This window comes from Ranitomeya variabilis, chromosome 2, assembly GCF_051348905.1.
Source record: "Ranitomeya variabilis isolate aRanVar5 chromosome 2, aRanVar5.hap1, whole genome shotgun sequence".
NCBI lineage: Eukaryota > Metazoa > Chordata > Amphibia > Anura > Dendrobatidae > Ranitomeya > Ranitomeya variabilis.
Genome location: NC_135233.1, coordinates 227,700,227 through 227,726,170, shown reverse-complemented (window position 1 = coordinate 227,726,170; position 25,944 = coordinate 227,700,227). Strand labels below are relative to the sequence as shown.

The following is a 25,944-nucleotide window of genomic DNA, read 5'->3' as shown; positions in this document are numbered from 1 at the left end:
TGATATCTGCCATCTATTCGATCAAGATTGTACTATTCAGACACCGGATTATTTATTCTTTCTAGGAAGGATCATTGGCCAGCCAGTGTTTGGCGATGGACTTCCATTAGTTACGGCAAGCTGGATTGGAGCCAAACCACATCCCCAACAAGATTCAAAAGGCATGACTTAAGGTACCTTCACACTGAGCAACTTTACAACGAGAACGACAACGATCCGTGACGTTGCAGCGTCCTGGATAGCGATCTCGTTGTGTTTGACACGCAGCAGCGATCTGGATCCTGCTGTGATATCGCTGGTCGGAGCTAGAAGTCCAGAACTTTATTTGGTCGTCAGATCGGCGTGTATCGTCGTGTTTGACAGCAAAAGCAACGATGCCAGCAATGTTTTACATGGAGCTAACGACCTGTGAGAACGATAAGTGAGTCACCGTTACGTCACAGGATCGCTCCTGCATCGTTCTGGAGCTGGTGTTTGACGTCTCTACAGCGACCTAAACAGCGACGCTGCAGCGATCGGCTCGTTGTCTATATCGCTGCAGCGTCGCTGAGTGTGACGGTACCTTTAGGGATCAGTGGAGTGTGAAGACCATAAACTTCTGTGACTAATTTGACTACATATTCCCACAAGTTGGTCAATTGGGGACAGGACCAAAACAAATGCATTAAATCTGCTCCCTCTCCACATCGCGGACAGACCTCATCTATTCTGAGACCCATCTTGTGTATTACTTTGGGGGTTTCGTATACTCTGTGCACAAGGAGTCATTGAGACCTTCGCTGGTCGTGTATTAATCGAGATCTTCCCTGTCGATTCAAGGACCTCCTCTCACTCCATAGAAAAAATTTCCCACTTCTTTATCCCAACAGAATTTAACCGAGGCGATGGGGTTTCCCAAAATGTTTAACAAAGAATTGTATAGTAGTGAAATCAAGCCCTTTGTAGGTTCAGCATGTGCCACAATGTCCCACACCCCACTAGATGAGGTGGTGAGGTCAGAGATACTTTCCTGGGTTCTAACGGCCTTAGTTGTAGATACTTAAACTTACAATTACTCATTGAATTCTTGTTTCAGATAATCAAATGAACAGAAATGTCCATCTACATACAGTTGGTATACATACTGCAGACCCTGCCTTTCCCGTTCCCAAAGACCTCCAAATGTAAAAGTTCCTTCAGACAAGGGTTATTCCAGATAGGGGTATGTTTAGAGCAATCCTGTATTCCCAGCCATCTCTTACAGACCCATCAAAACTTTGTGGATAAGGACTAAAGTAGGATACCCTCTTGAATTACTTTTCCAAGGGAAGAAAATACTTTTTAACAATTTATGGTTAATTCTGAAAATAGCGCAAATCTTTATATGATCCCCATTATAACTGGAAGTGAAAAATTAGAATTATTATTGAATACAATCAGATCCTCCTCATATAATGCCATCCTTTCCTCCCATATTTAAAGCATATCTCAGGGTGCCTTGTAATAATGTGGGCTAGAGGTTAGTAGTGGTGACAGAGGGCATCCCTGCCTTGTCACCTATGCAGTTCTAGACTGTCAGAGATCTCGCCATGCGCCCTTATCTTAGCGGTCAGGGCCTCATATAATATCCATTTAATGAAATTGGGACCAAAGCCCATTTCCTTTAGGACAGCCCTTATATATCCCCACTCCGCACTATCCAAGGCCTTAGTTGCATCTAAGGAAGGATTAGCCCTATTTCTTGGATCTGCCTGAGATGCTTGTATATTTATGAACAGCCTACGTAAATTAATGGCTGTGTTATGTGGCATGGAGCTGTAGCCGTGGGCGATGGACTAGTCTTCTAAGACCCGGCACTACATGAAAATGGGGGTCCTGGCTGGGTGTGTGGCCTTTAGCTTTGGTCTGCTACTGACACAGGTTCATCCCTGTCTGAAGAAAATCTCCATTGTCTTCTCACCCATCCCCTCCCATTCTGGCCTAGTCCCAACTGTTAACCCTATTTTTCCCTATTAACTCCCTTCTGCTGGGCAGAACACAACCTCATCGCATAAGAATGGAAATCGTTAAACACATTACAGAAATACACGTGTCTTATGTCTTCAAGGGGGAACGTGGACAACACCCCCACCTCCTTACAGCTGTAAATTTAGAGGGCATAAAGCCTGCATGATCAGAATGAATTGCGGCGGTTATGACTGTACTAAGTCTTGTTGCGAGGATTTTTGCCAAAATCTTGACATAAGACGTCAACAACGAAATGGGCCTGTATGAGTCCTGTAATTCGTTGTCGTTACCATCTTTGGGTAAAACCACAATCACCGCCTCATATAAAGATCTTGGAAGTTCCCCAGACAAAAAAGCATTATTAATCATTTCCGAGCAATGTTGCTATAGTTGCCCCTCTAACAGCTTGTAAATTTCTATTGGAAGGACGTCTGATTGTCAGTCTCTTTGTCATTTGACATTGTCCCCACCGCTTGTTGGATTTCCTCCAACGAGATCGGCAAATCTAGGAAGTCATTATCTTTATCCGCCAGAGAAGGGAGACCAATCCCTGCTAAATACTCCTGAGTGGTCCTCCTAAGAGTAATTAGCTGTAAAGGAATGTAAGCTACGATAGAATCCATGTAGGACGATTGTCTAACCATCTAAGGGCATTCTTGAGATACGAGAAGAATGTAGATGGACCGAGAGCCACCACTGTCGGTGTAGCAGGATAAATCATAGAATCCCAGAGCCATCATTTTCCTTTTTAATGTCCAGAAACTTAAGATTGTTTGCGCTGGACTTCGACAGAGAAATCTGTAAAGATTGAGATCTTTTGCATACCAAGATGAATTTCTTGATTCTCCGGTGCCTTCCTTAGTATAATATTACAATCTTTATAGTAGAGGATTTTTATCAGAATAAGTCAAGGGGGCCTACCCACCGGCCTGAGACTTGTAGGGGCCCTTTGAGCCCTCTCCACCATGAACAAGAGAGTTGAAGACCTCTGTGCCAAAGGTATCCAGTAGCCATTTTTAAAAAAAAAATCTGTTTGGGTTCCCCAATTACACCTTTTCCGGCACTCCAATTCCCATGGCAGACAATATGATCAGTGATAACAAAAATTCCCCATTAAGTGTCACCTGCTTAACCCAGCAGGAAGTACGGCGGCGTCTAAAAATCACTAAAATTGACAAATCTCCGGGCCCGGATGGGATACACCCCCGAGTACTGCAGGAATTAAGTACAGTCATTGATAGACCATTATTTTTAATCTTTAAAGAGTCCATAATAACAGGGTCTGTACCACAGGACTGGCGTATAGCAAATGTCGTGCCAATATTCAAAAAGGGGACAAAGACTGAACTCGGAAATTATAGGCCAGTAAGCTTAACCTCTACTGTGGGTAAAATCCTGGAGGGCATTCTAAGGGATGCTATACTGGAGTATCTGAAGAGGAATAACCTCATGACCCACTATCAACACGGGTTTACTAGGGACCGTTCATGTCAGACTAATTTGATCAGCTTCTATGAAGAAGTAAGTTCTGGACTGGACCAAGGGAACCCAGTAGATGTAGTGTATATGGACTTTTCAAAAGCTTTTGATACGGTGCCACGCAAAAGGTTGATACGTAAAATGAGAATAATGGGGACAGGGGAAAATATGTGCAAGTGGGTTGTGAGCTGGCTCAGGGATAGGAAACAAAGGGTGGTTATTAATGGAGCACACTCGGACTGGGTCGCGGTTAGCAGTGGGGTACCACAGGGGTCAGTATTGGGCCCTCTTCTTTTTGACATATTTATTAATGACCTTGTAGGGGGCATTCAGAGTAGAATTTCAATATTTGCAGATGACCCTAAACTCTGCAGGGTAATCAATACAGGGGAGGACAATTTTATATTACAGGATGATTTATGTAAACTAGAAGCTTGGGCTGATAATTGGCAAATGAGCTTTAATGGGGATAAATGTAAGGTCATGCACTTGGGTAGAAGTAATAAGATGTATAACTATGTGCTTAATTCTAAAACTCTGGGCAAAACCGTCAATGAAAAAGACCTGGGTGTATGGGTGGATGACAAACTCATATTCAGTGGCCAGTGTCAGGCAGCTGCTACAAGGGCAAATAAAATAATGGGATGTATTAAAAGAGGCATAGATGCTCATGAGGAGAACATAATTTTACCTCTATATAAGTCACTAGTTCGACCACACTTAGAATACTGTGCACAGTTCTGGTCTCCGGTGTATAAGAAAGACATAGCTGAACTAGAGCGGGTGCAGAGAAGAGCGACCAAGGTTATTAGAGGACTGGGGGGTCTGCCATACCAAGATAGGTTATTACACTTGGGGCTGTTTAGTTTGGAAAAACGAAGACTAAAGGGTGATCTTATTTTAATGTATAAATGTATGAGGGGACAGTACAAAGACCTTTCTGATTATCTTTTTAATCATAGACCTGAGACAGGGACAAGGGGGCATCCTCTACGTCTGGAGGAAAGAAGGTTTAAGCATAATAACAGAGGCGGATTCTTTACTGTAAGAGCAGTGAGACTATGGAACTCTCTGCCGTATGATGTTGTAATGAGTGATTCATTACTTAAATTTAAGAGGGGACTGGATACCTTTCTGGAAAAGTATAATGTTACAGGGTATATACACTAGATTCCTTGATAGGGCGTTGATCCAGGGAACTAGTCTGACTGCCGTATGTGGAGTCGGGAAGGAATTTCTTTCCCCAATGTGGAGCTTACTCTTTGCCACATGGTTTTTTTTTGCCTTCCTCTGGATCAACATGTTAGGGCATGTTAGGTTAGGCTATGGGTTGAACTAGATGGACTTAGTCTTCCTTCAACCTTAATAACTATGTAACTAGCCTCTGGCGATTCTCCAAATCGTCCGCCTTAGCAAGCAGCGCCACCACAGCTCGAGTATTGTTCTGAATGTCTATGGATAGGAGGGAGAGCATCCTCCAGCTCGCTGACTCTACCCTCAGCTGCCATGATACGCTCAGCCTCTTTCTGGACATCATGGTGGATTATGGAGATAAGATTCCTGGATGTAGCCCACCTGGCTTGCCAGCGTAGTAAGTGTGGCCTTTCATTTATTGGCTGCAGTAAGGACATCCATCAATGAAGAGGAATCCCGTGGGGGACATTCATTTTCCATAGGGGATCCCTACTCTCAAGAAGTCCACATGTATACCTCCATTTCAGAAGATTCATCCTCTTCCTCCTGGGCCAAGGCAGAGTATCTAGATCCTGTTGGGGACACACTTTGGGGGCCCCTGCAGCTTTGCTCCCAGTTTTTGACCCATGGGGGTTGCAGTACTCGCTCTATGAACATATTGCTGTAGCCTGGCTGCTGCATCCCCACTGACATCCCTCTGTCTCTCCCGAGAGGACACGCGGGCGCCATCTTGAGAGCTCACCTGCTGCTCTCCATCTTTCTTCCCCAGCTTCTTACTGTGGGTCATGGGTCCTCCTCCGCTGCCTCCTTTTAATGGTGATAACTTTTAGGCCATGTTCACACACTCAGTATTTAGTCAGTTTTTTACATCAGTATTTGTAAGCACTCCTGTTCCCAAGGCTTGAGAGATCCGATGGCGTGCCGGATCTGCGTTGTCTACAGTGATGCTCAGTCTGACATCTACTGCATCACACTGCAGGGAGCAATGGGTTAACTGCACGGCGTACAATGCCACATACCCGTCATTATCCCCGAGCGTCTCCTTGTTACAGGGCACAATCACTGCACCTATTTGTGCGCTGATTGCTGTAAATAGAGACAGGATTATGGGGTCCCGGGGGAAGGGGCTGTGACTTAAGAACAATTATAGGACCTGCCTGCGTCTTGCTGTGAGCAGGTAGGAGCCGTGACTTACACTGCAGCGGGCACACTACCCTCATTATGTATTTATTTATATAGCGCCAATGTATCCTGCCTCTCCCGGGGGTCTTCAGCGTCAATGAGCCGTCCCCGGGGGGTAGCATAAAATGTTGCCAATTACATAATAGTTATTACAGAGCTGCCACATATTAACATCCTTTGTTTAATGTTTATCTTTATTTGTGGAAGAATTAAGGAGAAGGTCCATGAAACGAGCTACAAGAATATGCTGGTAATGGAAAAATAATAAACTTAAATGGTTTGTCCCCTTTCAGAATAGTTTTTCTTATAGGCTCTGTTGATAGGAAAAAAAAAGGTAAACCCGCCTTACTCACCCTCCCCAGGTCCAGTGTTAAGCACCACCGCTGTTTCCCGTCTGACGTTGCGTCCATTGGCTACAGCACAATCGATGAGCTCATTGGCTGTACCCAAGTAGATGGCATGGACTGCCGAGCCCAATGATTGGCTGTAATGCTGTGGATGTGCAGTGGCCTAGACTCATCAAAGGACCATGGGAAGGTGAGTAAACCTTTTCTGAAAAGGGGACAAACCGTTTAAAGGGATTGTGTCAATAACACTAGGACATGTGGACCTGCAGCAATCAGCTGATCTTTGCCTCATGTTGGCATAGCTTGGCAAAGCAACACCTAAAGACTTGAACATGTACGGCAATTAAGACACAAACTCTTGAGTCAATGGATGAAATCAGCGATAAACTTTAGGCCTCATGCAACCCCTATGCAAGTATTGCATTGGATTGAACACAATGCGTGGTACCGCTCTTAACCACTGAGCCACACTGAGCTTCCTGATTGAAAATAATAGGAGCAATGTATGCTGTTGATAGATGAGTGGGGTGTATGATGCACCTTTCTGTATGAGATACTACCGGCGACTTGTTGTAAACGCAGAGGAGCCGTCACAGCTTGTCGGACACATGGGAACCACAACAAAGCGACACCGTCACTTGGCAACTGGGAAGGAAACTCCATGCCGATTTCACCTGGGTCTCCCTGTACCTGCAACCCCACCCTCACCTCCTCACACCGGCTTCATGTGGATCTGCTACAAGGTGCTTATTACTTGCACTCCAGATTTTGACATTTGACCTTCGGCCTTTCTGCTGTCACCTTTACAAGCTCGTCCTCCGAGTCGGCCGAATTCTGATCACATCATCATCGACATATAATATTTTGAGATTTTTAATCCATTTTTATTATTTTCCTACCTTCTTTTTTTTTTTTCCAGTTTGGATCTTTAACCATCGATGAATTTCTATTTCTTCCACCTGCAGAGACCTTGAGCTTCCAGAATGATCACGGTCACCCCCAGCTTTAACAATGGAGAAAATTAACAAGACCAGATCCCAGACCGGAAGCCGAGTGTCTGTAAGTATAGATCCCAGTGGTCACTTTTCTCAGTTTGGTATCTGGCGGATATCCAGGAATTGGAAATCCCGTCTTCCTTTCTGCATTATATCTGCATTAGAGCCTCTCGGGGCCATGGTTTATGGGAAGGTACAATCCTAATGTACAGTGTGCACTGACCGGAAAGAGTTTTGGCTTTCAGCACCTAAAGAGTTAAGTTCACACGTAGCGTAAATGCAGCGGATTTTTATTCTGCAAATGTCCGTGTGTATTTCACTTTTTGCCAAGTGGTAGGGTGGAATGTGTGAAGTGTCCGCACCTTTTCTGCAGTGATGTCAATTCTTACATCCTTGAGAAATGGACCCTGTTTTTTTCCTCGTCATTCATTTTGCCTCCGTTTTTTCTTTCCATCTGTTTCTTTTCTCACTTTTGATCGACTCTTAATTGATCAGTGAAAAAACTATTAAACTCTTATGGAAAAGTGAGGTACAAAGACTGTCTTCCACATTTCATACTTTTTCCCCATAGTTTTTAATGTCAGAGTCTGAAGCGCAAAACGGCTGTGGACAGGTTACGCTTTGAGTCTCGCAGGTCGTCCGTTTTTTTTTTAAACGTATGGATCGGTGAAACTTTATGGGTCCGTGAGCTGCCTGAAAAATAAAAAAAAAATCCCCTGGGTTGTATACTCTGCAGATTTTTGGGTACAAAATGGTCCGTGGAAAATCCGCTGCCTATTACAGGATCAGCATTGTGGATCAGTTTTCCCAAAACCTTAAGCAGAGAAAATCTTTTTCGTAAATTATTTACAGACTTGAAATCTGCAGCCTGCCTATTTATCTACATCAAATCCGTCCGGGTTTTCTCAGCAAAATCATCATAAATTCACATGGAGCTTGCGCCACGGTTTTTGTTGCGGTATGGGTGTAGACTTCGCCCTTTTATATTGCAGATGTGAAATCCATGATGATCTGGAAAATCCATGTGCAAAATCCACAAATTAAGACAAGGTGTGCATTTACTCTTGGCGCTTATTCAGACGTCCATTTACGTTTTTTTTACACGCCATTAAAATTTAGACTGTTTTTCATCAGTGTGACGGATGCAATTTTAATCCATGTGCCCATTTTTACCATCATGGATTCACTTTTTCCTTTTTTTTTTCTCTCCTATGCAAAACCTAAAATCTAACTAAGCTGTTGCTAGGTTTCCTTTGTTAATTCTGTGTATTAGTAATTAGTGACTAGAGCAGCAGAACTGACCCCACCGCTCACATATAGTACTGAGTGCTCCAGGAAGAGCCATGTATCCGGGCCACAAACATTTTCTCCCTGCAGAGGAAGAAGCTCAGGTAAGCCTGATATAGAGCGACACTCCAGTCATCCAGCATTTTATATTCTGCTAATATCAGGAATTCCAAAATTTATTACAGGCTTTGCAATTTCTGGGATTCTTTTTGTGATTTTTTTTTGTTTGTTTGTTTTTGTTCAGTTCTTGTCATTTTTCTCAAAACCCAGCATGTTTTTTGGCCATTTTGTACGAAAGAAAAAAGCACCTGCAAAAAAAAGTATGTAAATAATGTGTGAACTGAAACAACATCATAGAAATCTCATGTAAAAAAAAAGGCATAAAGGACATTTTTTTTATAAGCACTACCACTCACCAGAATTTTTTTTTAATAAAAGCCTTAACTTTTCCTAATCACATGGAGTTTTTTAAATTCAGATATTTTTTCTGTTCATTTTCTATAGGAAATCCACTTTGCTATTCATTATTCATATGAGATTTACTCACCCATCCCTTGTAGATTGTGAGCCTTCGCGGGCAGGGTCCTCTCTCCTACTGTACCTATTATGACTTGTAATGTTCAAGATTATTGTACTTGTTTTTATTATGTATACCCCTCCTCACTTGTAAAGCGCCATGGAATAAATGGCGCTATAACAATAAATAATAATAATAATATAGTGGGTTTTTTTTCACGTACAGATTTTGACAGACTCCTGGTGGGAAAAAAATGAAAAAGTACATGCCACCTCCAAATTAGGCAATGTCCAATCGTAAGGTTATTAAAAAAAAAAAAACCTTCAGGAAGCAAAAAACTCCTCCAAAAGCTTCTTAAAAAGAAAAAAAACAAAACCTTAATGCTGCAAAAGTCTCCATGTGAACGTTGCCTCAGGCTTCCTTAACACAGATTTATTTTTTTTTTGGCTTGTTGGCACCCTGATTTTTCCTTTTTTTACAAGCATTGTATTAATGTTTTTTTTCTTACTATAACCCCTTAACGACCGCCGATACGCCTTTTAACGACGGCAGTTAAGGGTACTTAAACCACAGCGCCGTTAATTAACGGCGCTGTGGAAAAAGTAAATAGCGCCCCCCAGAGTCGGATTTTCTCTGGGGTCTTGGTTACCGGGGGTAGCCGAGACCCCAGAGAACATGATTCGGGGGTTTTTTACCGACCCCCGGGTTGCGATCACCGGTAATTAACCGTTTACCGGCGGTCGCAAAAACCCCCCAAAAAACGCGATTTCCCATTTAATTTCTCTGTCCTCCGATGTGATCGCACATCAGAGGACAGAGAAATGGGGTCCCTGATCGCCCCCCGATACTCACCTGTCTCCCCCGGTGCTCCTCGTGGCTCTCGATGGGCGCCGCCATCTTGTTCCGGCCAAAAAATAGCGGCGCTGGCCGGCACCCGGAAGATCTTTGGGGTCTCGGCTGCCTGGGGTAGCCGAGACCCCAAAGAACATGGGGTCGGTTTTTACCGACCCCTGTTTTGCGATCGCCGGTAATTAACTGTTTACCGGCGACCGCAAAAAAAAAAAAGCGGTGTGTCATTCTCTGTCCTCTGATGTGATCGCACATCAGAAGACAGAGAAATAGGGGGATTCGGGGACCCTGTTATACTTACCGGTGTCCCTGCGTCCCCTCCTGCCCGCCGGCTTCTTCATCCGGTAAGAAAATGGCGAGCGCATGCGCAGTGCGCCCGCCATGATCTGCCGGCTGGCAGCTAGAGGAGTTGAGGCTAAATTTAGGGTTAGGGTTGGGGCTAAATTTAGGGTTAGGGTTGGGGCTAAATTTAGGGCTAGGGTTGCGGCTAAAGTTAGGGCTAGGGTTGCGGCTAAAGTTAGGGCTAGGGTTGCGGCTAAAGTTAGGGCTAGGGTTGGGGCTAAAGTTAGGGTGAGAGTTGGGATTAGGGTTAGGGTTTGGATTAGGGTTGGCATTAGGGTTACGTTAGGGATTAGGGTTAGGTTTGGGATTAGGGTTGAGGTTAGGGTTGGGATTAGGGTTAGGGGTATATTGGGATTAGGGTTAGGTTTGAGGTTAGGGTTGAGATTAGGATTAGGGGTGTGTTGGATTTAGGGTTTTGATTAGGGTTGAGATTAGGGTTGTTTTGGGGTTAGGGTTGTGATTATCGTTAGGGCTGTGATTAGGATTTTGGATCGGGTTGGGATTAGGGTTAGGGTTGGAGATAGAATTGGGGGGTTTCTACTGTTTAGGTACATCAGGGGGTCTCCAAACATGACATCCAATTTTGCGCTCAAAAAGTCAAATGGTGCTCCCTCCCTTCTGAGCTCTGCCGGGCGCCCAAACAGTGGTTTACCCCCACATATGGGGCATCCGCGTACTCGGGATAAATTGGACAACAACTTTTGGGGTCCAATTTCTCCTGTTACCTTTGTAAAAATAAAAAATTGGGGGCTAAAAAATCTTTTTTGTGGAAAAAAAAAAATATTGTTTATTTTCACGACTCTGCATTATAAACTTCTGTGAAGCACTTAGGCATTCAAAGTTCTCACCACACATCTAGATAAGTTCCTTGGGGGGTCTAGTTTCCAAAATGGGGTCACTTGTGGGGGGTTTCTACTCTTTAGGTACATCAGGGGCTCTGCAAACGCAACATAACGCCCGCAGACCATTCTATCAAAGTCTGCATTCCAAAACGGCGCTCCTTCCCTTCCAAGCTCTGCCATGCGCCCAAACAGTGGTTTACCCCCACATATGGGGTATCAGCCTACTCACCATAAATTGCACAATAAATTTTGGGGTCCAATTTCTCCTGTTACCCTTGTGAAAGAAAAAATTTTGGGGTGAAAAGATCATTTTTGTGGAAAAAATATGATTTTTTTATTTTCATGGCTCTACATTATGAACTTCTGTGAAGCAGTTGGGGGTTCATAGTGCTCACCACACATCTAGATAAGCTCTTTGCGGGGTCTAGTTTCCAAAATGAGGTCACTTGTGGGGGGTTTCTACTGTTTGGGTACATCAGGAGCTCTGCAAATGCAACATGACGCCCGCAGACCATCCCATCAGAGTCTGCATTCCAAGCGGCGCTCCTTTCCTTCCGAGCCCCGATGGGTGCCCAAACAGTGCCCCCCCCCACATATGGGGTATCAGCGTACTCAGGACAAACTGGTCAACAGATTTTGGGGTCCAATGTCTCCTGTTACCCTTGAGAAAATAAAAAATTGCAGGCTAAAAAAATCATTTTTGAGGAAAAAAAAAAGGATTTTTTATTTTCACGGCTGTACGTTATAAACTTCTGTGAAGCACCTGGAGGTTTAAAGTGCTCACCACACATCTAGATAAGTTTCTTAAGGGGTCTAGTTTCCATAATGGTGTCACTTGTGGGGGGTTTCCACTGTTTAGGCACATCAGGGGCTCTCCAAACGCGACATGGCGTCTGATCTCAATTCCAGCCAATTCTACATTGAAAAAGTAAAACCGCACTCCTTCTCTTCCAAGCTCTGCGGTGCGCCCAAACAGTGGTTTACCCCCACATATGGGGTATCGGCGTATTCAGGAGAAATTGCACAACAAGATTTATGGTTAAATTTCTGTTTTTACACTTGTGAAAATAAAAAAAAATTGGTTCTGAAGTAAAATGTTTGCCAAAAAAAGTTAAATGTTCATTTTTTCCTTCCACATTGTTTCAGTTCCTGTGAAGCACGTAATAAACTACTTGAATGTGGTTTTGAGCACCTTGAGGGGTGCAGTTTTTAGAATGGTGTCACACTTGGTTATTTTCTATATATATAGACCCCTCAAAATGACTTCAAATGTGATGTGGTCCCTAAAGAAAATGGTGTTGTAAAAATGAGAAATTGCTGGTCAACTTTTAACCCTTATAACTCCCTAACAAAAAAAAAATTTGTTTCCAAAATTGGGCTGATGTAAAGTAGAAATGGAAATGTGGGAAATGTTATTTATTAACTATTTTTGTGACATCTCTCTCTGATTTAAGGGCATAAAAATACAAAGTTTGAAAATTGCAAAATTTTAAAAATTTTCGCCATATTTCCGTTTTTTTTTTCATAAATAATCGCAAGTAATATCAAAGAAATGTTACCACTAACATGAAGTACAATATGTCACGAAAAAACAATCTCAGAATCAGCGGGATCTGTTAAAGCGTTCCAGAGTTATAATCTCATAAAGTGACAGTGGTCAGAATTGTAAAAATTGGCTCGGTCATTAAGTACCAAATTGGCTCTGTCACTAAGGGGTTAAAGCAACCTATAAGAAAATGCATGAGAAGTCATGCCTAGAATATCGGCATCCCAGATGCTGATGCAGTTGAAAACAATGATGGGAGAGGGAGCGTCTGTTGATGCTCCCTCTCCTATCATTCCCTCTGCATCTGAGCACTGTGATGTCTCAGCGCAGAGGGTGTGATGTCGTTACTACAGCGCGACCATCTGTGCCGAGCAGTGCAGAGAGTCCGAAGATGCTCTGCAGAGACCGGAGCAGTGGGGTAATGGGGAGAGGTGAGTATTTGATTATTTTTTATGTATGGAGCAATACATGGGGCCCATCATTACTGTATGGAGGACTATGTGGTACCTATAATACTGTATGGAGGACTATGTGGTATCTATAATACTGTATGGAGGACTATGTGGTATCTATAATACTGTATGGAGGACTATGTGGTACCTATAATACTGTATGGAGGACTATGTGGTATCTATAATAACTGTATGGAGGACTATGGCTACGTTCACATTAGCGTTGCGTCAGGCGCAGCCGCGGCGACGCATGCCTCATGCGCCCCTATATTTAACATGGGGGGCGCATGGACATGTGTTGCACTTGCGTTTTGTGACGCATGCGTCACTGTGGTGCATGCGTCAGGGCGCAGAGGACGCTGCATGATGCAGTTTTTTCTGCCCCAAAAACCATGCAAAAGTGGACGCATGCGTCACAAAACACTGCGTTGTGCATGCGTTTACATTTGCGTTGTGCGTTGCGTCGCCGACGCTGCACCGCACAACGCAAATGTGAACGTAGCCTATGTGGTATCTATAATACTGTATGGAGGACTATGTGGTACCTATAATACTGTATGGAGGACTATGGTATCTATAATACTGTATGGAGGACTATGTGGTATCTATAATACTGTATGGAGGACTATGTGGTATCTAGAATACTGTATGGAGGACTATGTGGTACTTATAATCCTGTATGGAGGACTATTTGCTGCCCATAATTCTGCATGGAGGACTATGTAGTACCTATAATACTGTTTGGAGGACTATGTGGTATCTATAATACTGTATTATTTACTTCCTGTACTTCCTGTTTCTTCCTGTCATGTTCTTACTTGTTGTTATTATTAATAAAGCTTCTTTGTATTTTTGCATATATTTGGACTTCTGACTGTTATTTTCAAATCTGGTTTGGTTTATGTTTGTTGCAGTCGGTCCATTATGGTCCTATTTTGGTTCCATTTATTTACTGATAGCTTAACCCTATTAGGAGAAGAATAATAATGTTGGTGACTATCTCTTTTTCCACAAAATTTCTATGCTTAATACTGTATGGAGGACTATTTGCTGAACATTATACTGTATTGAGGACTATTTGCTGCCCATAATACTGTATGGAGGACTATTTGCTGCCCATAATTCTGCATGGAGGACTATGTAGTACCTATAATACTGTATGGAGGACTATGTGGTATCTATAATACTGTATGGAGGACTATTTGCTGCCCATAATACTGTATGGAGGACTATGTGGTACCCGTAATACTGAATGGAGGACTATGTGGTACCCATAACACTGTATGGAGGACTATGTGGTACCTGTAGTACTGTATGGAGGACTATGTGGTACCTATAGTACTGTATGGAGGACTATGTGATTCCCATAATACTGTATGGAGGACTATGTGGTGCCCATAACACTGTATGGAGGACTATGTGGTGCCCATAATACTGTATGCACGACTATAAGGGGCCCATATTACTGTATGGAGGACCATGTGGTGCCCATAATACCATATGATTTCTATATATGCCCCTGATGGTGGCATTCCCAACTACAACTCTCGCAAAAAAAGTACTCATAGGTTTAAGTTATAGCTTTTCAAACCCCTTCACGACCTATGACTTCAAAAGGTACATCATAGGTTGTGTCTCCCCGTTTGATGTAGGCTCCGGCACTGCGCCTGCCTATTTTGAGGCAGATGACAGCTGATTTGATCATGTGCCCTTAACAGCAGCAGGTGGAACCGTGTTCCATCTGCGGCTCTTAACATATTAAATGCAGCTGTCAATCTCTGACAGCAGCATATAACATTAGTGCGCCAGAAGAGCTTCACAAGCCACGCTTATCGGCGCCCCTATCACGATTGCGGGGCGCCGATGAGTTGGCATGACAATCGGGGGTCTGCAGGAGACCCGCATGCTTGTCATTGCAGATCTGTTGTGAGCGCTGACCCGTGGCCGGCGTTCATAGCAGATGATTCTTGCTGCACATCCTGAAGCCCTGCTATGTATGGCACAAGCAATCAGACGATCGTAGCTTCAAGTCTCCTAACCTGACTATTCTAGCAAGTAAAAAGTAGAAAAAAAGTTTAAATTTTTTTTTTAAATAAATATAAAAGTTTTAATAAAATATAAAAAATACACATATTTGGTATCGCCGCTTTCAGAAAAACCCAATTAAAATATACAAATAATTAATCCTATTTGTAAACTGTATAACGAGCAAAAAAATCGAATCCCCAGAATTAAGTTTTTTTGGTCACCGCAACATTGCAATAAGGGGCGATCAAAACATTGTATATACCCGAAAAATTAAGACGCTACGTATCTGGGAAAATGGCACCATTTTCTTATTTATTTTTTTACAAACTTTGGATTTATTTTTTTTTCACCTCTTAAACAACAACAAAAAAAACTATACATGTTTGGTGTCTGTGAACTAGTAATGGATAATGCTAATAGCAGGTCAGTTTTAGTATTCAGTGAACATTGTAAAAAAAAAAAAAACAATTGTAGAATTGCACTTTTTTTGCATTTTCACAGCACTTGGAATTTTTTCCCCGTTTTCCAGTACACAATATGGTAAAATCAATGGTGTCGTTCAAAAGCTCAACTCGTCTTGCAAAAAACAAGCCCTCACAAGGCCATATTGATGGAAAAATAAAAAAAATAGTTATGGCTCTGGGAAGAAGGGGATCAGAAAACAAAAACGCAAAAGCGGAAAATCACAAGGTCATGACGGGGTTAAGAAAGGGTGGGGAAAAAAACAAAAGCGCAAAGTTAAAATCTGGTTGTTAAGGAGTTAAAGGAGTCATCTTGTACTTTATACTCGGTAAGGTCTCCCATACTTAGGCCTGGATCAGACGGGTGGTCACTAAGTTTTAGCACTATGGAGGTATTGGGCACGGACGGCCTTATGTCATGGTCCGTACATGGACCGCAATGCCCGGACTGACCGCGAGTGTCCTGGTCCAAACTTGCCTCGTATATGGAGTCCGGCACCCGCAGTCAGTCTGGGAATTGTGATCGGTATGTGGGCCATGATATAAGAGCCCGTCCCAATACCTCCATGGTGCCGGTAGAATGTAATGACCACCCGAATATTTTTTTGGCCCCTTCTCTAGTGCACATTTTGCAGCATTTATTCTGCCTAGAAGATCAGGCTTGCCTGTTTCTCTCCCGTCAGCTGATGCCGTATAATCGATGTGTGCTGACTTTTCCAGCGAGCTATTTGCAGTCTACAAATTGTCTGTGGGATTGCTTGTGTGCTGTCCTCCCTGTACTGCAGTGATTTTAATGGTTCAGGCTATTATATGGGGTGCGGCGAGGAGGCGTCCGCGGCAGAGGAGCAGGTGATCCTATATGCACCCTGCCATCCGAGCTGCCTTTATAGGGGGGGATTCTCCATAGCTGGTGGGTGCAGATCTACAGTATCGGGCACTCTCTTCCGTGCTGTCCAGGGAGGGTCATTGAGGGTGATCGGGGGGTGCGTAATAGGACAGGGGAGAAGATATGTAAAAGGAAATATTATACCGCAATCATCAGGAAGAAGGAGCGGAGACGGACTCACTGTGAGTTATTATGACCTGATGACACGTGGGGGCTGACAACGGTGACACATGGAAGAATGGAGGGGGAAGGAAGACGTGACTCAGTCCACAGTGCCATGATTAAGGTGAGCAGCAATTCTCTGTACCCTGCCCATCATGTGCCCGTTCTGCATCACGGACCCTGACCAGTCATGGACTAGCATAACTTGGATCAGTTTCAAACTTGCCTAACATCAATGTTGTAAAGTAATTCTTCACTTTTTATCATCGCATTTTTGTGGTCATAATTCAGCACAGACTAATATCTGGATTCTGCATTATCCTGCAGCAGCCACTACAGGGAGCCAGACTAATATTTTGTAAGCTCCTCAGCTCCCCCTGGTAGCGCCTGCAGGCAGACAGAATGTCAGGGTTTTAGATTTGAAATCTAAGTCTGCAGAGGATTTGGAGCTCTGTGTTAGGAACATTTGCTTTGAAGATGTTTAAAGAGAGAACCCAGAAAAGAATGTAAAAAAAATAAAAAATACTTGTCAGTTTGCAATAATTTTCATGTAATTCTTTTCTAAAGTAGTGACATAAACTTGTATCATCTGTCTCAAACTCCATAGATATCTGTTTTCACCACCTGTTGCATCACTGGGCATGCATTCTTTTTTGTTCGTTTACTCTTTTTTTTAATCTTTGGAAAATCTTCATCAATCTTACACTATATTAGTCACCAGCTCTGCTTGTTTCAGGGTCTGTTTTTTTTTTCCCAGAAAATTTTGGATGTGTGTATGTATATGTGTGTGTGTGTATATATATATATATATATATATATATATATATATATATATATATATATATATATATATATATATATATATATATATATATATATATTATATAGAAATTATTTTTCCCCATTATTTAAGTGACTATGTCTTAGCTGCAATACCAGCCATGACCTGTGGACAGCAGTGGCGCTGTCTGCCATTGGAACTCCATTCTTCACTTTATTCACATGTCCGACCTGAAAGAGTCTGGAGATGCCAGGGTGAATGTTATCCTGATGCAACATCATCCATCATGACCAGTTTGGTGGTTGGTAGGTCGTGTAATTCTCCAAATGATGGCCAATGGTTCCCTTACTGCTGCTGTTTGGTACCGATATTAAATCCATTGTCAGACCTTACTCTGGTGCAGCTGGTCCTGGGTTCCTCCTGGTGCAGGGCAATGCCCAACCTCGTATCCGTGACGAAGACAGTGACGCCGATGACTGATCCGCACGTTCCCTAGACCTGAATCCAACTGAGACCCTCTGACACATTTTATATTGGAACATACAATGCCGACACGCAGCGCACAGACTGTCCACTCGCTCACTGATCCAGGTCTGGTGGATGAGATCCCATAGGACACTTTCCACCATCCCATCAGGATCATGTGCAGGAGTGCACAAAGGCATGTCAAGGCCTTACACATTACTGGGTCACATTATAAGATGCCATCATGGTTTTGATTGCAAAGTTTTTGCATTTATTTTCGAGGTGATTTGGAATCCAAGCCCTCTATTAGTTGATGATTTTGGTTTCCATTGATCGTTGATAACAAAAGAGTTGATAACAAAAGAGTCCAGAGCATGGAATAGGTACCAGGAGACGTGGAGGGGGCTGTAGGGGGGCAACAACCCAGGAGCAGGACCGTTACCTCCTCCTTTGTGCAAGGAGGAGCACTGCCAAAGCCCTGCAAAATGACCTCCAGCAGGCCACTAACATCCATGTGTCTGCTCAAACTGTCAGAAACAGACTCCATGAGGTTAGTAATAGGGCCAGATATCCACAAATGGGTGTTGTGCTCACAGCCCAACACCGTGCAGGGCGATTGTCATTTGCCAGAGAACACCAGGATTGGCATATTTGACATTGGCGCCCTGTGCTCTTCACGGATGAGAGTAGGTTCACACTGAGCACATGTGACAGGCATGACAGAGTCTGGAGACGCCGTGGAGAACGTTCTGCGGCCTGCAACATCCTTCAGCTTGACCGGTTTGGCAATGGGTCAGTAATGGTGTGAGGAGGCATTTATTTGGAGGGCCGCACAGCCCTCCATGTGCTCGCCAGAGGTAGCCTGACTGCCATTATGTACTGGGATAAGATCCTCAGATCCAATGTAAGACCATATGCTGGTGCAGTTGGCCCTGGGTTCCTTCTGATGCATGACAATGCTAGGCCTCCTGTGGCTGATGTGTGTCAGCAGTTCCTGCAAGATGAAGACATTGAAGCTATGGACTGGCCTGCCCATTCCCCAGACCTGAATCCAATAGAGCACATCTTGGACATCATGTCTCGTTCCATCCACCAACATCACGTTGCACCGCAGACTGTCCAGGAATTGACTGATGCTTTAATCCAGGTCTGGGAGGAGATCCCTCAGGAGACCATCCGCCGCCTCATCAGGAGAATGCCCAGGCATTGTAGGGAGGCCATACAGGCACGTGGAGTCCACACACACTACTGAGCATCATTTCCTTGTCTTGAGGCATTTCCACTGAAGTTGGATCAGCCTGTAATTTGATTTTCCACTTTGATTTTAAGCATCATTCCAACTCCAGACCTCCATGGGATATTAATTTTGATTTACAATGATCATTTTTATGATTTATTATTCTCAATACATTCCACTATGTAATGAATAAAGATTTGCAACTGGAATATTTCATACAGTGATATCTAGGATGTGGGATTTAGTGTGACATTGATTTTTTTGAGCAGTGTATAATATATATGTGCTACAGTTTATATTCTGCATAACTGTAACATCAGATGAGCATCTGTGAAGGCTGATGATGACACATGGCTCACATGGTCGGATCACACCCTCTTGCAAATGCTCTGACAGTGCAGGACTGAGCCTGGAACCATTGTGTCATCCTCATTCTCTGCCTCCCGTCCATGGAGCGCTCAGTGGTACTGTGCCAGTGCTGTCATTTTCTGCCTCACTGATCGTCCCTCTACCTCTGTCCAGTCTATCACCGCTCACATCTCGCCGTCGTCATCATTCCCATATCCGTTCATGGTGCTGTATTGATTTATATGTTTGATCCTCTCCGTACAGTTCATCTAAAAATAATGTTCCCCCTTATTTTTCCTTAGGGGGAGTCACGGGGAAGCTCGAGGAGACGCGGACTTTTCTGGAAACTCCGACAAAGATGGAAACTACTTGGTCTTTTTGAAATCGATAAGGATCACGAGTTTTACCCACTGACCTGCGATCTGAAAGAAGGACTGAAAGATGCTGTGCAGGACGCCATCCAGAGCGAGGCCGCGGTGAGCCGAGTGGAATGTGGGCTGTGGGCATCTGTCTGACCCTTTAAGGGGTATTCCCAACTGGGCACGTTATTACCTGACCACAGTATAGGTGTAAAGTTATCGATCGCTGGGGGTCCCGCCGGCCCTAAGAATCGGGTTCCTACACAAATTTTTGGAATGAAGCAGTGGCTGCCCATCCATATATTGGCTCTGTGATTGCAGGAGAAGGCCGAGTACAGCGCTGCGCAGTGAGTACAGCGCTGCGCAGTGAGTATACAAGTTTGGTGAAATGTCAAAAAGGAGGTTGTTTCTGTGGCATGCATGTTTTGGGGGAGGTTGGGGTGAGCAAAAAATGTTTATCTAATGGGTTAGATAATGTTATATTTTGATAAATCGACTCAGTAGCACTAAATAAAACTTTCTTTTTACATTTCACTTCATTTTTTTTTACCCCAATAAGGGACTAAATATAATATTGTTTATCACTGGTACTATATAATAATTCTGCAGTATTGAAGTATATAGTAAAAAAAAAAAAAAAAAGTTATGGTCCTCTATAAAGCCCTGCATGTGGCAAAGTTTGACAGGGGCATTTTTTGGGGTGCGTAGTGGGGTCAACCCCCTCGCCCTCCCCATGACATACTAGAACGTCCTGGGAAGGAAAGGCATTAAAGGGTTCGTCTTATTTTTTTTAAATGTGGGAAGCTCCTCTGATCATCCTGGTAGTGCAGGAAGGGTCCTGATGTAACAGAGTCTTTATCTCAGAAAAGACATTGATTTGAGGTGACTCCTGTTTGACTGTTGGGGGGGGGGGGGAATCGCTCTCCTTTGACACTAAATGTCTGTTATCTGGTAAAATTCCTTTAATTTGTTAATCCAGAAAGTCCTAATCCAGCTCTTGTTTCTATCACAGAACAGTATTATAATGATTTTGTCTCTGCTTTTTGGCTTCTTTGTGACTGGAGGCGACTTGTGGTTTTGTACATGTTAACTTCAAAATAATTTTCTTTTGTAGCAGCCGATTCTTACAGATGAGGATTTCAGCGCTAAGCTCACGCAGGGTCACGAGGTAGGTCTTGGGTTTAATTTTTATCCTTTACTCCATCCTTCTTTATAGGGGGTTCTGATTCTTAAATCCCATTTTCAAATATCAATGGGTAAGAGTGTTATGCTTCATTTCGCCTGCAGAGGCACTGCAGGGAAATAGAACACTTCTGGTCAGGTTCTTACAGCTGATTGCTGGGGGTTGCAGCAGCAAGACACCCTGTGATCAGATTAATAGATGGGGACCTTCTTAAGAAATACAACATTATCTAAAAGGTTAATCTAATAAGCTGACAACTATTTTCATGGTGTTCTTTTTCCTACAGGGATATAACATGAGGACGTACGCGGGGCCGGTGTTCAAGCATTTTCGTCAGTCTCTGGGTGTATCAGAGGAAAGTTACCAGAGATCTCTGTCTTCCTGTGGACTGTACCTTCAATTCATTAGTAACTCAAAGAGCAAAGCGGACTTCTTCCTGACGTGAGTATAAAGGGTTAAGTACAAAAAAGTCACCAATGCTCTGCTGACTCCATAATTGCAAAATCCAGACCTTCTCTGGTATTAACATCAGCACAAACACAGCGCCCCCTGCCAGGAGCTTCGTGGCCGAGCAGCTGGATGCGGCCTTACATCACCAAGCACAATGCAGAGTGTCAGATGGAGTGGTGTAAAAGTGTCAGATGGAGTGGTGTAAAGTCATCACCGCTTGACTCCTCCAAGGTCGACTTTCCTCCCTCGATCATGACCCAAATCATACATGACTTCTGCTACTTTTGCGTTGGGTCAGACATCAATGGCTTTTAACCACAAGTCTCTCAAGCTGTTGTATAATTACAACTTCCAGAATACTGTGAAAGTCAAATGCTGTCAGGCGCATGCTGGGAGCTGTAATCTTGCAACCGCTGGAGAGAGGCATGGTTAGATGTGATTTCAGAATTTCGAGCCATGTGGAATGTCTGGAATATCTCACAATTGTCTGCTCCGACGATGAATCTCACATTTGGGAGTAAAAGGGTCTCTCTTTGCAGAAATGACAAGCGGCTTTTTCTGAAGACACAGAGTAAGAGAGAGGTTCACTTCCTCCTGCAGATACTACCCAAGTACATCCAGCACTTCCAATCCTATCCGCACTCCCTGCTGGTGAAGATACTGGGTGAGTAATACTTGATAGGGTCATATACCCTTAACATCGGAATTACAGTACCAAGAAGGAAAAGTGGGGGGATTCTGGAAATCACAGGATGGATAGACAGGTTACAGATCTGCAAATGATGGAAACATGGAAATAAAATTCTCAAAACATCTTGTTTTTTTTTCAGCCTGGAGTATGAGTGCCACTTGAAAATTCCCGTCACTTACAACCTTGGCCACTATCACTGAGGATATTAATGTTTGTTTGAGGAAGTTTCTGCCACTCTGAATGCACTTGGGCAAATCATCAAGATCCGCTGCTGGCAGCTCATGTGTAATCACCTACCCTTTACGTCCCCGATGTGCTCAATGGGAGACGAATCCCGAGATGCTGTAGGGTATGGCAGCACATTTAGGCCATACAGGCTGCTCACAGTAGCACAAGCAACACGCTGCCAGGCAGATCTATGACGTCCTTGCACAAGACGCAGCCAGCGGCGGATCTTGATAATTTACCCAAGTGCGTTCAGTGCGACACAACCTTCCCCAGACGACCATTCATATCGTCACTGATACAGCAGCCGATGCTGTAAGTGCCGGGTTTTCTGCACATGGCCCATACTCCAGACTGAATAAATCAAGATGGTTTGAAAATTTTATTTCTATTTTGTCATCATTTGCAAATTATTATCCTGTCTATCCATTCTGTGATTTCCGTCATTCAATGACTTTTAGTTCTTGGTCTTGTAATTTCAATATTGAAGAGTCTATATAGATATATAGATTATACATAGCTGTAACGTGTGTGTGTGTTAAACAGGAAGATTTATTGAAGTGCTTATACATCCAACAGAACAGAAAAGAAACAGCCTATCTCCAGCATAAAGGAACAAAATAAACAGTCCGTATACAGGCACATGCGGGCTCACACGTTCAGATAAAATGTCCACCCGTCTTTCAAGTTTTGTCACCAGCACCTAGAGGTCTTCACACTTCTCCTCCCACACACAGACCACAGTCTCTCACCCCTGCGGCAATCCTACCACTTCACCTGGCTCAGTTTAGTCTGCCACAGACTGTACTCTGCAGCTCCCAGCAGAATCTACACCCTGCTCAGTTCTCCAGCACACTGCACTCCAAGTGAGCCTACTTCCTGCTTCTAGTAAAAAGCTATGCAGGTGCTTCTAATCAAACTCTGCAGATTAGGGATTTAACCCTGTCCTACCCGGCTTTGCAACATATCCTCCCTCTCTGCCCAAAGCCGAGGGCTGGGCACCATCTGTCAACCCACAATGAACCCCGTCCTGCCAAGGCTTGAACAAGCTGGTATGACATACCTGCTGGGGCTTCCTTTCCACTAGTTGGTAAACTTTATAGTGGCCCTCACTAAATTTTTCTATCACTTCATAGTACACTTGCCACTTGGCAAGAAATGTATTTTCCACAGTGGACACCAAGACGCACACGGGGGTTTCACGGGAGTCACCGGACTATACTCCCTCGATCATGCCTTGAGGCGCTCTTTTACCTGGCCCCTTGCCTGGCCAAATGTGAAAACTGAACACCGGTTCCTGGATCCTGAAGAACAACATTTACCACTCTTACATTTTCCAGAGTTAAGTTCCAGAGTTACAGTACAGACCAAAAGTTTGGACACACCTTTTCATTTGAAGATTTTTCTGTATTTTCATGACTATGAAAATTGTACATTCACACTGAAGGCATCAAAACTATGAATTAACACATGTGGAATTATATACTTAACAAAAAAGTGTGAAACAACTGAAAATATGTCTTATATTCTAGGTTCTTCAAAGTAGCCACCTTTTGCTTTGATGACTGCTTTGCACACTCTTGGCATTCTCTTGATGAGCTTCAAGAGGTAGTCACCGGGAATGGTTTTCACTTCACAGGTTGCCCTGTCAGGTTTAATAAGTGGGATTTCTTGCCTTATAAATGGAGTTGGGACCATCTGTTGTGTTGTGCAGAAGTCTGGTGGATACACAGCTGATAGTCCTACTGAATAGACTGTTAGCTGCTTTTTTCTTTCCATAGTACAAATTCTAAGTAAAGAAAAACGAGTGGCCATTATTACTTTAACCCCCTTCTGACCTCGGACGGGATAGTACGTCCGAGGTCAGAAGCCCCTCTTTGATGCGGGCTCCGGCGGTGAGCCCACATCAAAGCCGGGACATGTCAGCTGTTTTGAATCGTGATCTGCCCGCTCCTATTAACTAGTTAAATGCCGCTGTCAAACGCAGACAGCGGCATTTAACTACCGCATCCGGCCGGGCGGCCGGAAATGACGGCATCACCGACCCCCGTCACATGATCGGAGGTCGGCGATGCTTCAGTATTGTAACCATAGAGGTCCTTGAGACCTCTATGGTTACAGATCCCCGGCAGCTGTGAGCGCCACCCTGTGGTCGGCGCTCACAGCACACCTGATTTTCTGCTACATAGCAGCGAACAGCAGATCGCTGCTATGTAGCAGAGCCGATCGTGCTGTGCCTGCTTCTAGCCTCCCATGGAGGCTATTGAAGCATGGCAAAAGTAAAAAAAAAAAAAAGTTTAAATCGCCCCCCTTTCGCCCCAATCAAAATAAATTAAAAAAAAAATCAAACCTACACATATTTGGTATCGCCGCGTTCAGAATCGCCCGATCTATCAATAAAAAAAAGCATTAACCTGATCGCTAAACAGCGTAGCGAGAAAAAAATTCAAAACGCCAGAATTACGTTTTTTTGGTCGCCGCGACATTGCATTAAAATGCAATAACGGGCGATCAAAAGAACGTATCTGCACCAAAATGCTATCATTAAAAACGCCAGCTCTGCACACAAAAAATAAGCCCTCAACTGACCCCAGATCATGAAAAATGGAGACGCTACGAGTATCGGAAAATGGCGCAAATTTTATTTTTTTATTTTTTTTTTTTTAGCAAAGTTTGGAAATTTTTTTCACCACTTAGGTAAAAAATAACCTAGTCATGTTAGGTGTCTATGAACTCGTAGTGACCTGGAGAATCATAATGACAGGTCTTAGCATTTAGTGAACCTGGCAAAAAAGGAAAAAAAACAAGTGTGGGACTGCACTTTTTTTGCAATTTCACTGCACTTGGAATTTTTTTCCTGTTTTCTAGTACACGACATGCTAAAACCAATGATGTCGTTCAAAAGTACAACTCTTCCCGCAAAAAATAAGCCCTCACATGGCCAAATTGACGGAAAAATAAAAAAGTTATGGCTCTGGGAAGGAGGGGAGTGAAAAACGAACACGGAAAAACGAAAAATCCCAAGGTCATGAAGGGGTTAAGAAATGAAGGTCAGTCAGTCTGAAAAATTGGGAAAACTTTGAAAGTGTCCCCCAAGTGCAGTGGCAAAAACCATCAAGCGCTACAAAGAAACTGGCTCACATGAGGACCGCCCCAGGAAAGGAAGACCAAGAGTCACCTCTGCTTCTGAGGATAAGTTTATCCGAGTCACCAGCCTCAGAAGTTGCAGGTTAACAGCAGCTCAGATTAGAGACCAGATCAATGCCACACAGAGTTCTAGCAGCAGACACATCTCTACAACAACTGTTAAGAGGAGACTTTGTGCAGCAGGCCTTCATGGTAAAATAGCTGCTAGGAAACCACTGCTAAGGACAGGCAACAAGCAGAAGAGACTTGTTTGGGCTAAAGAACACAAGGAATGGACATTAGACCAGTGGAAATCTGTGCTTTGGTCTGATGAGTCAAAATTTGAGATCTTTGGTTCCAACCACTGTGTCTTTGTGCGACGCAGAAAAGGTGAACGGATGGACTCTACATGCCTGGTTCCCACCGTGAAGCATGGAGGAGGAGGTGTGATGGTGTGGGGGTGCTTTGCTGGTGACACTGTTGGGGATTTATTCAAAATTGAAGGCATACTGAACCAGCATGGC

The 25,944-nt window shown here is 43.6% G+C and overlaps 1 protein-coding gene across 2 annotated transcripts in view; it reads left to right on the top strand.

Annotated features, from left to right (window-relative positions):
• Positions 1-6,518: 6,518 nt before the first annotated feature.
• PIP5KL1 (phosphatidylinositol-4-phosphate 5-kinase like 1) overlaps positions 6,519-25,944 on the top strand; it is a 33,277-nt gene continuing 13,851 nt past the window's right edge. Inside the window, exons 1-6 of one of the 2 annotated variants that reach the window (XM_077283880.1) lie at positions 6,914-6,931; positions 7,154-7,247; positions 19,689-19,862; positions 20,860-20,913; positions 21,215-21,369; positions 21,918-22,042. In XM_077283880.1, coding sequence (XP_077139995.1) covers positions 7,200-7,247; positions 19,689-19,862; positions 20,860-20,913; positions 21,215-21,369; positions 21,918-22,042 — 556 coding nt within the window. In that variant the 5' untranslated portion in view covers positions 6,914-6,931; positions 7,154-7,199. Of the gene's footprint in view, positions 7,248-19,688; positions 19,863-20,859; positions 20,914-21,214; positions 21,370-21,917; positions 22,043-25,944 lie in introns of both variants that reach the window. The other variant, XM_077283879.1, reaches the window with a different exon arrangement.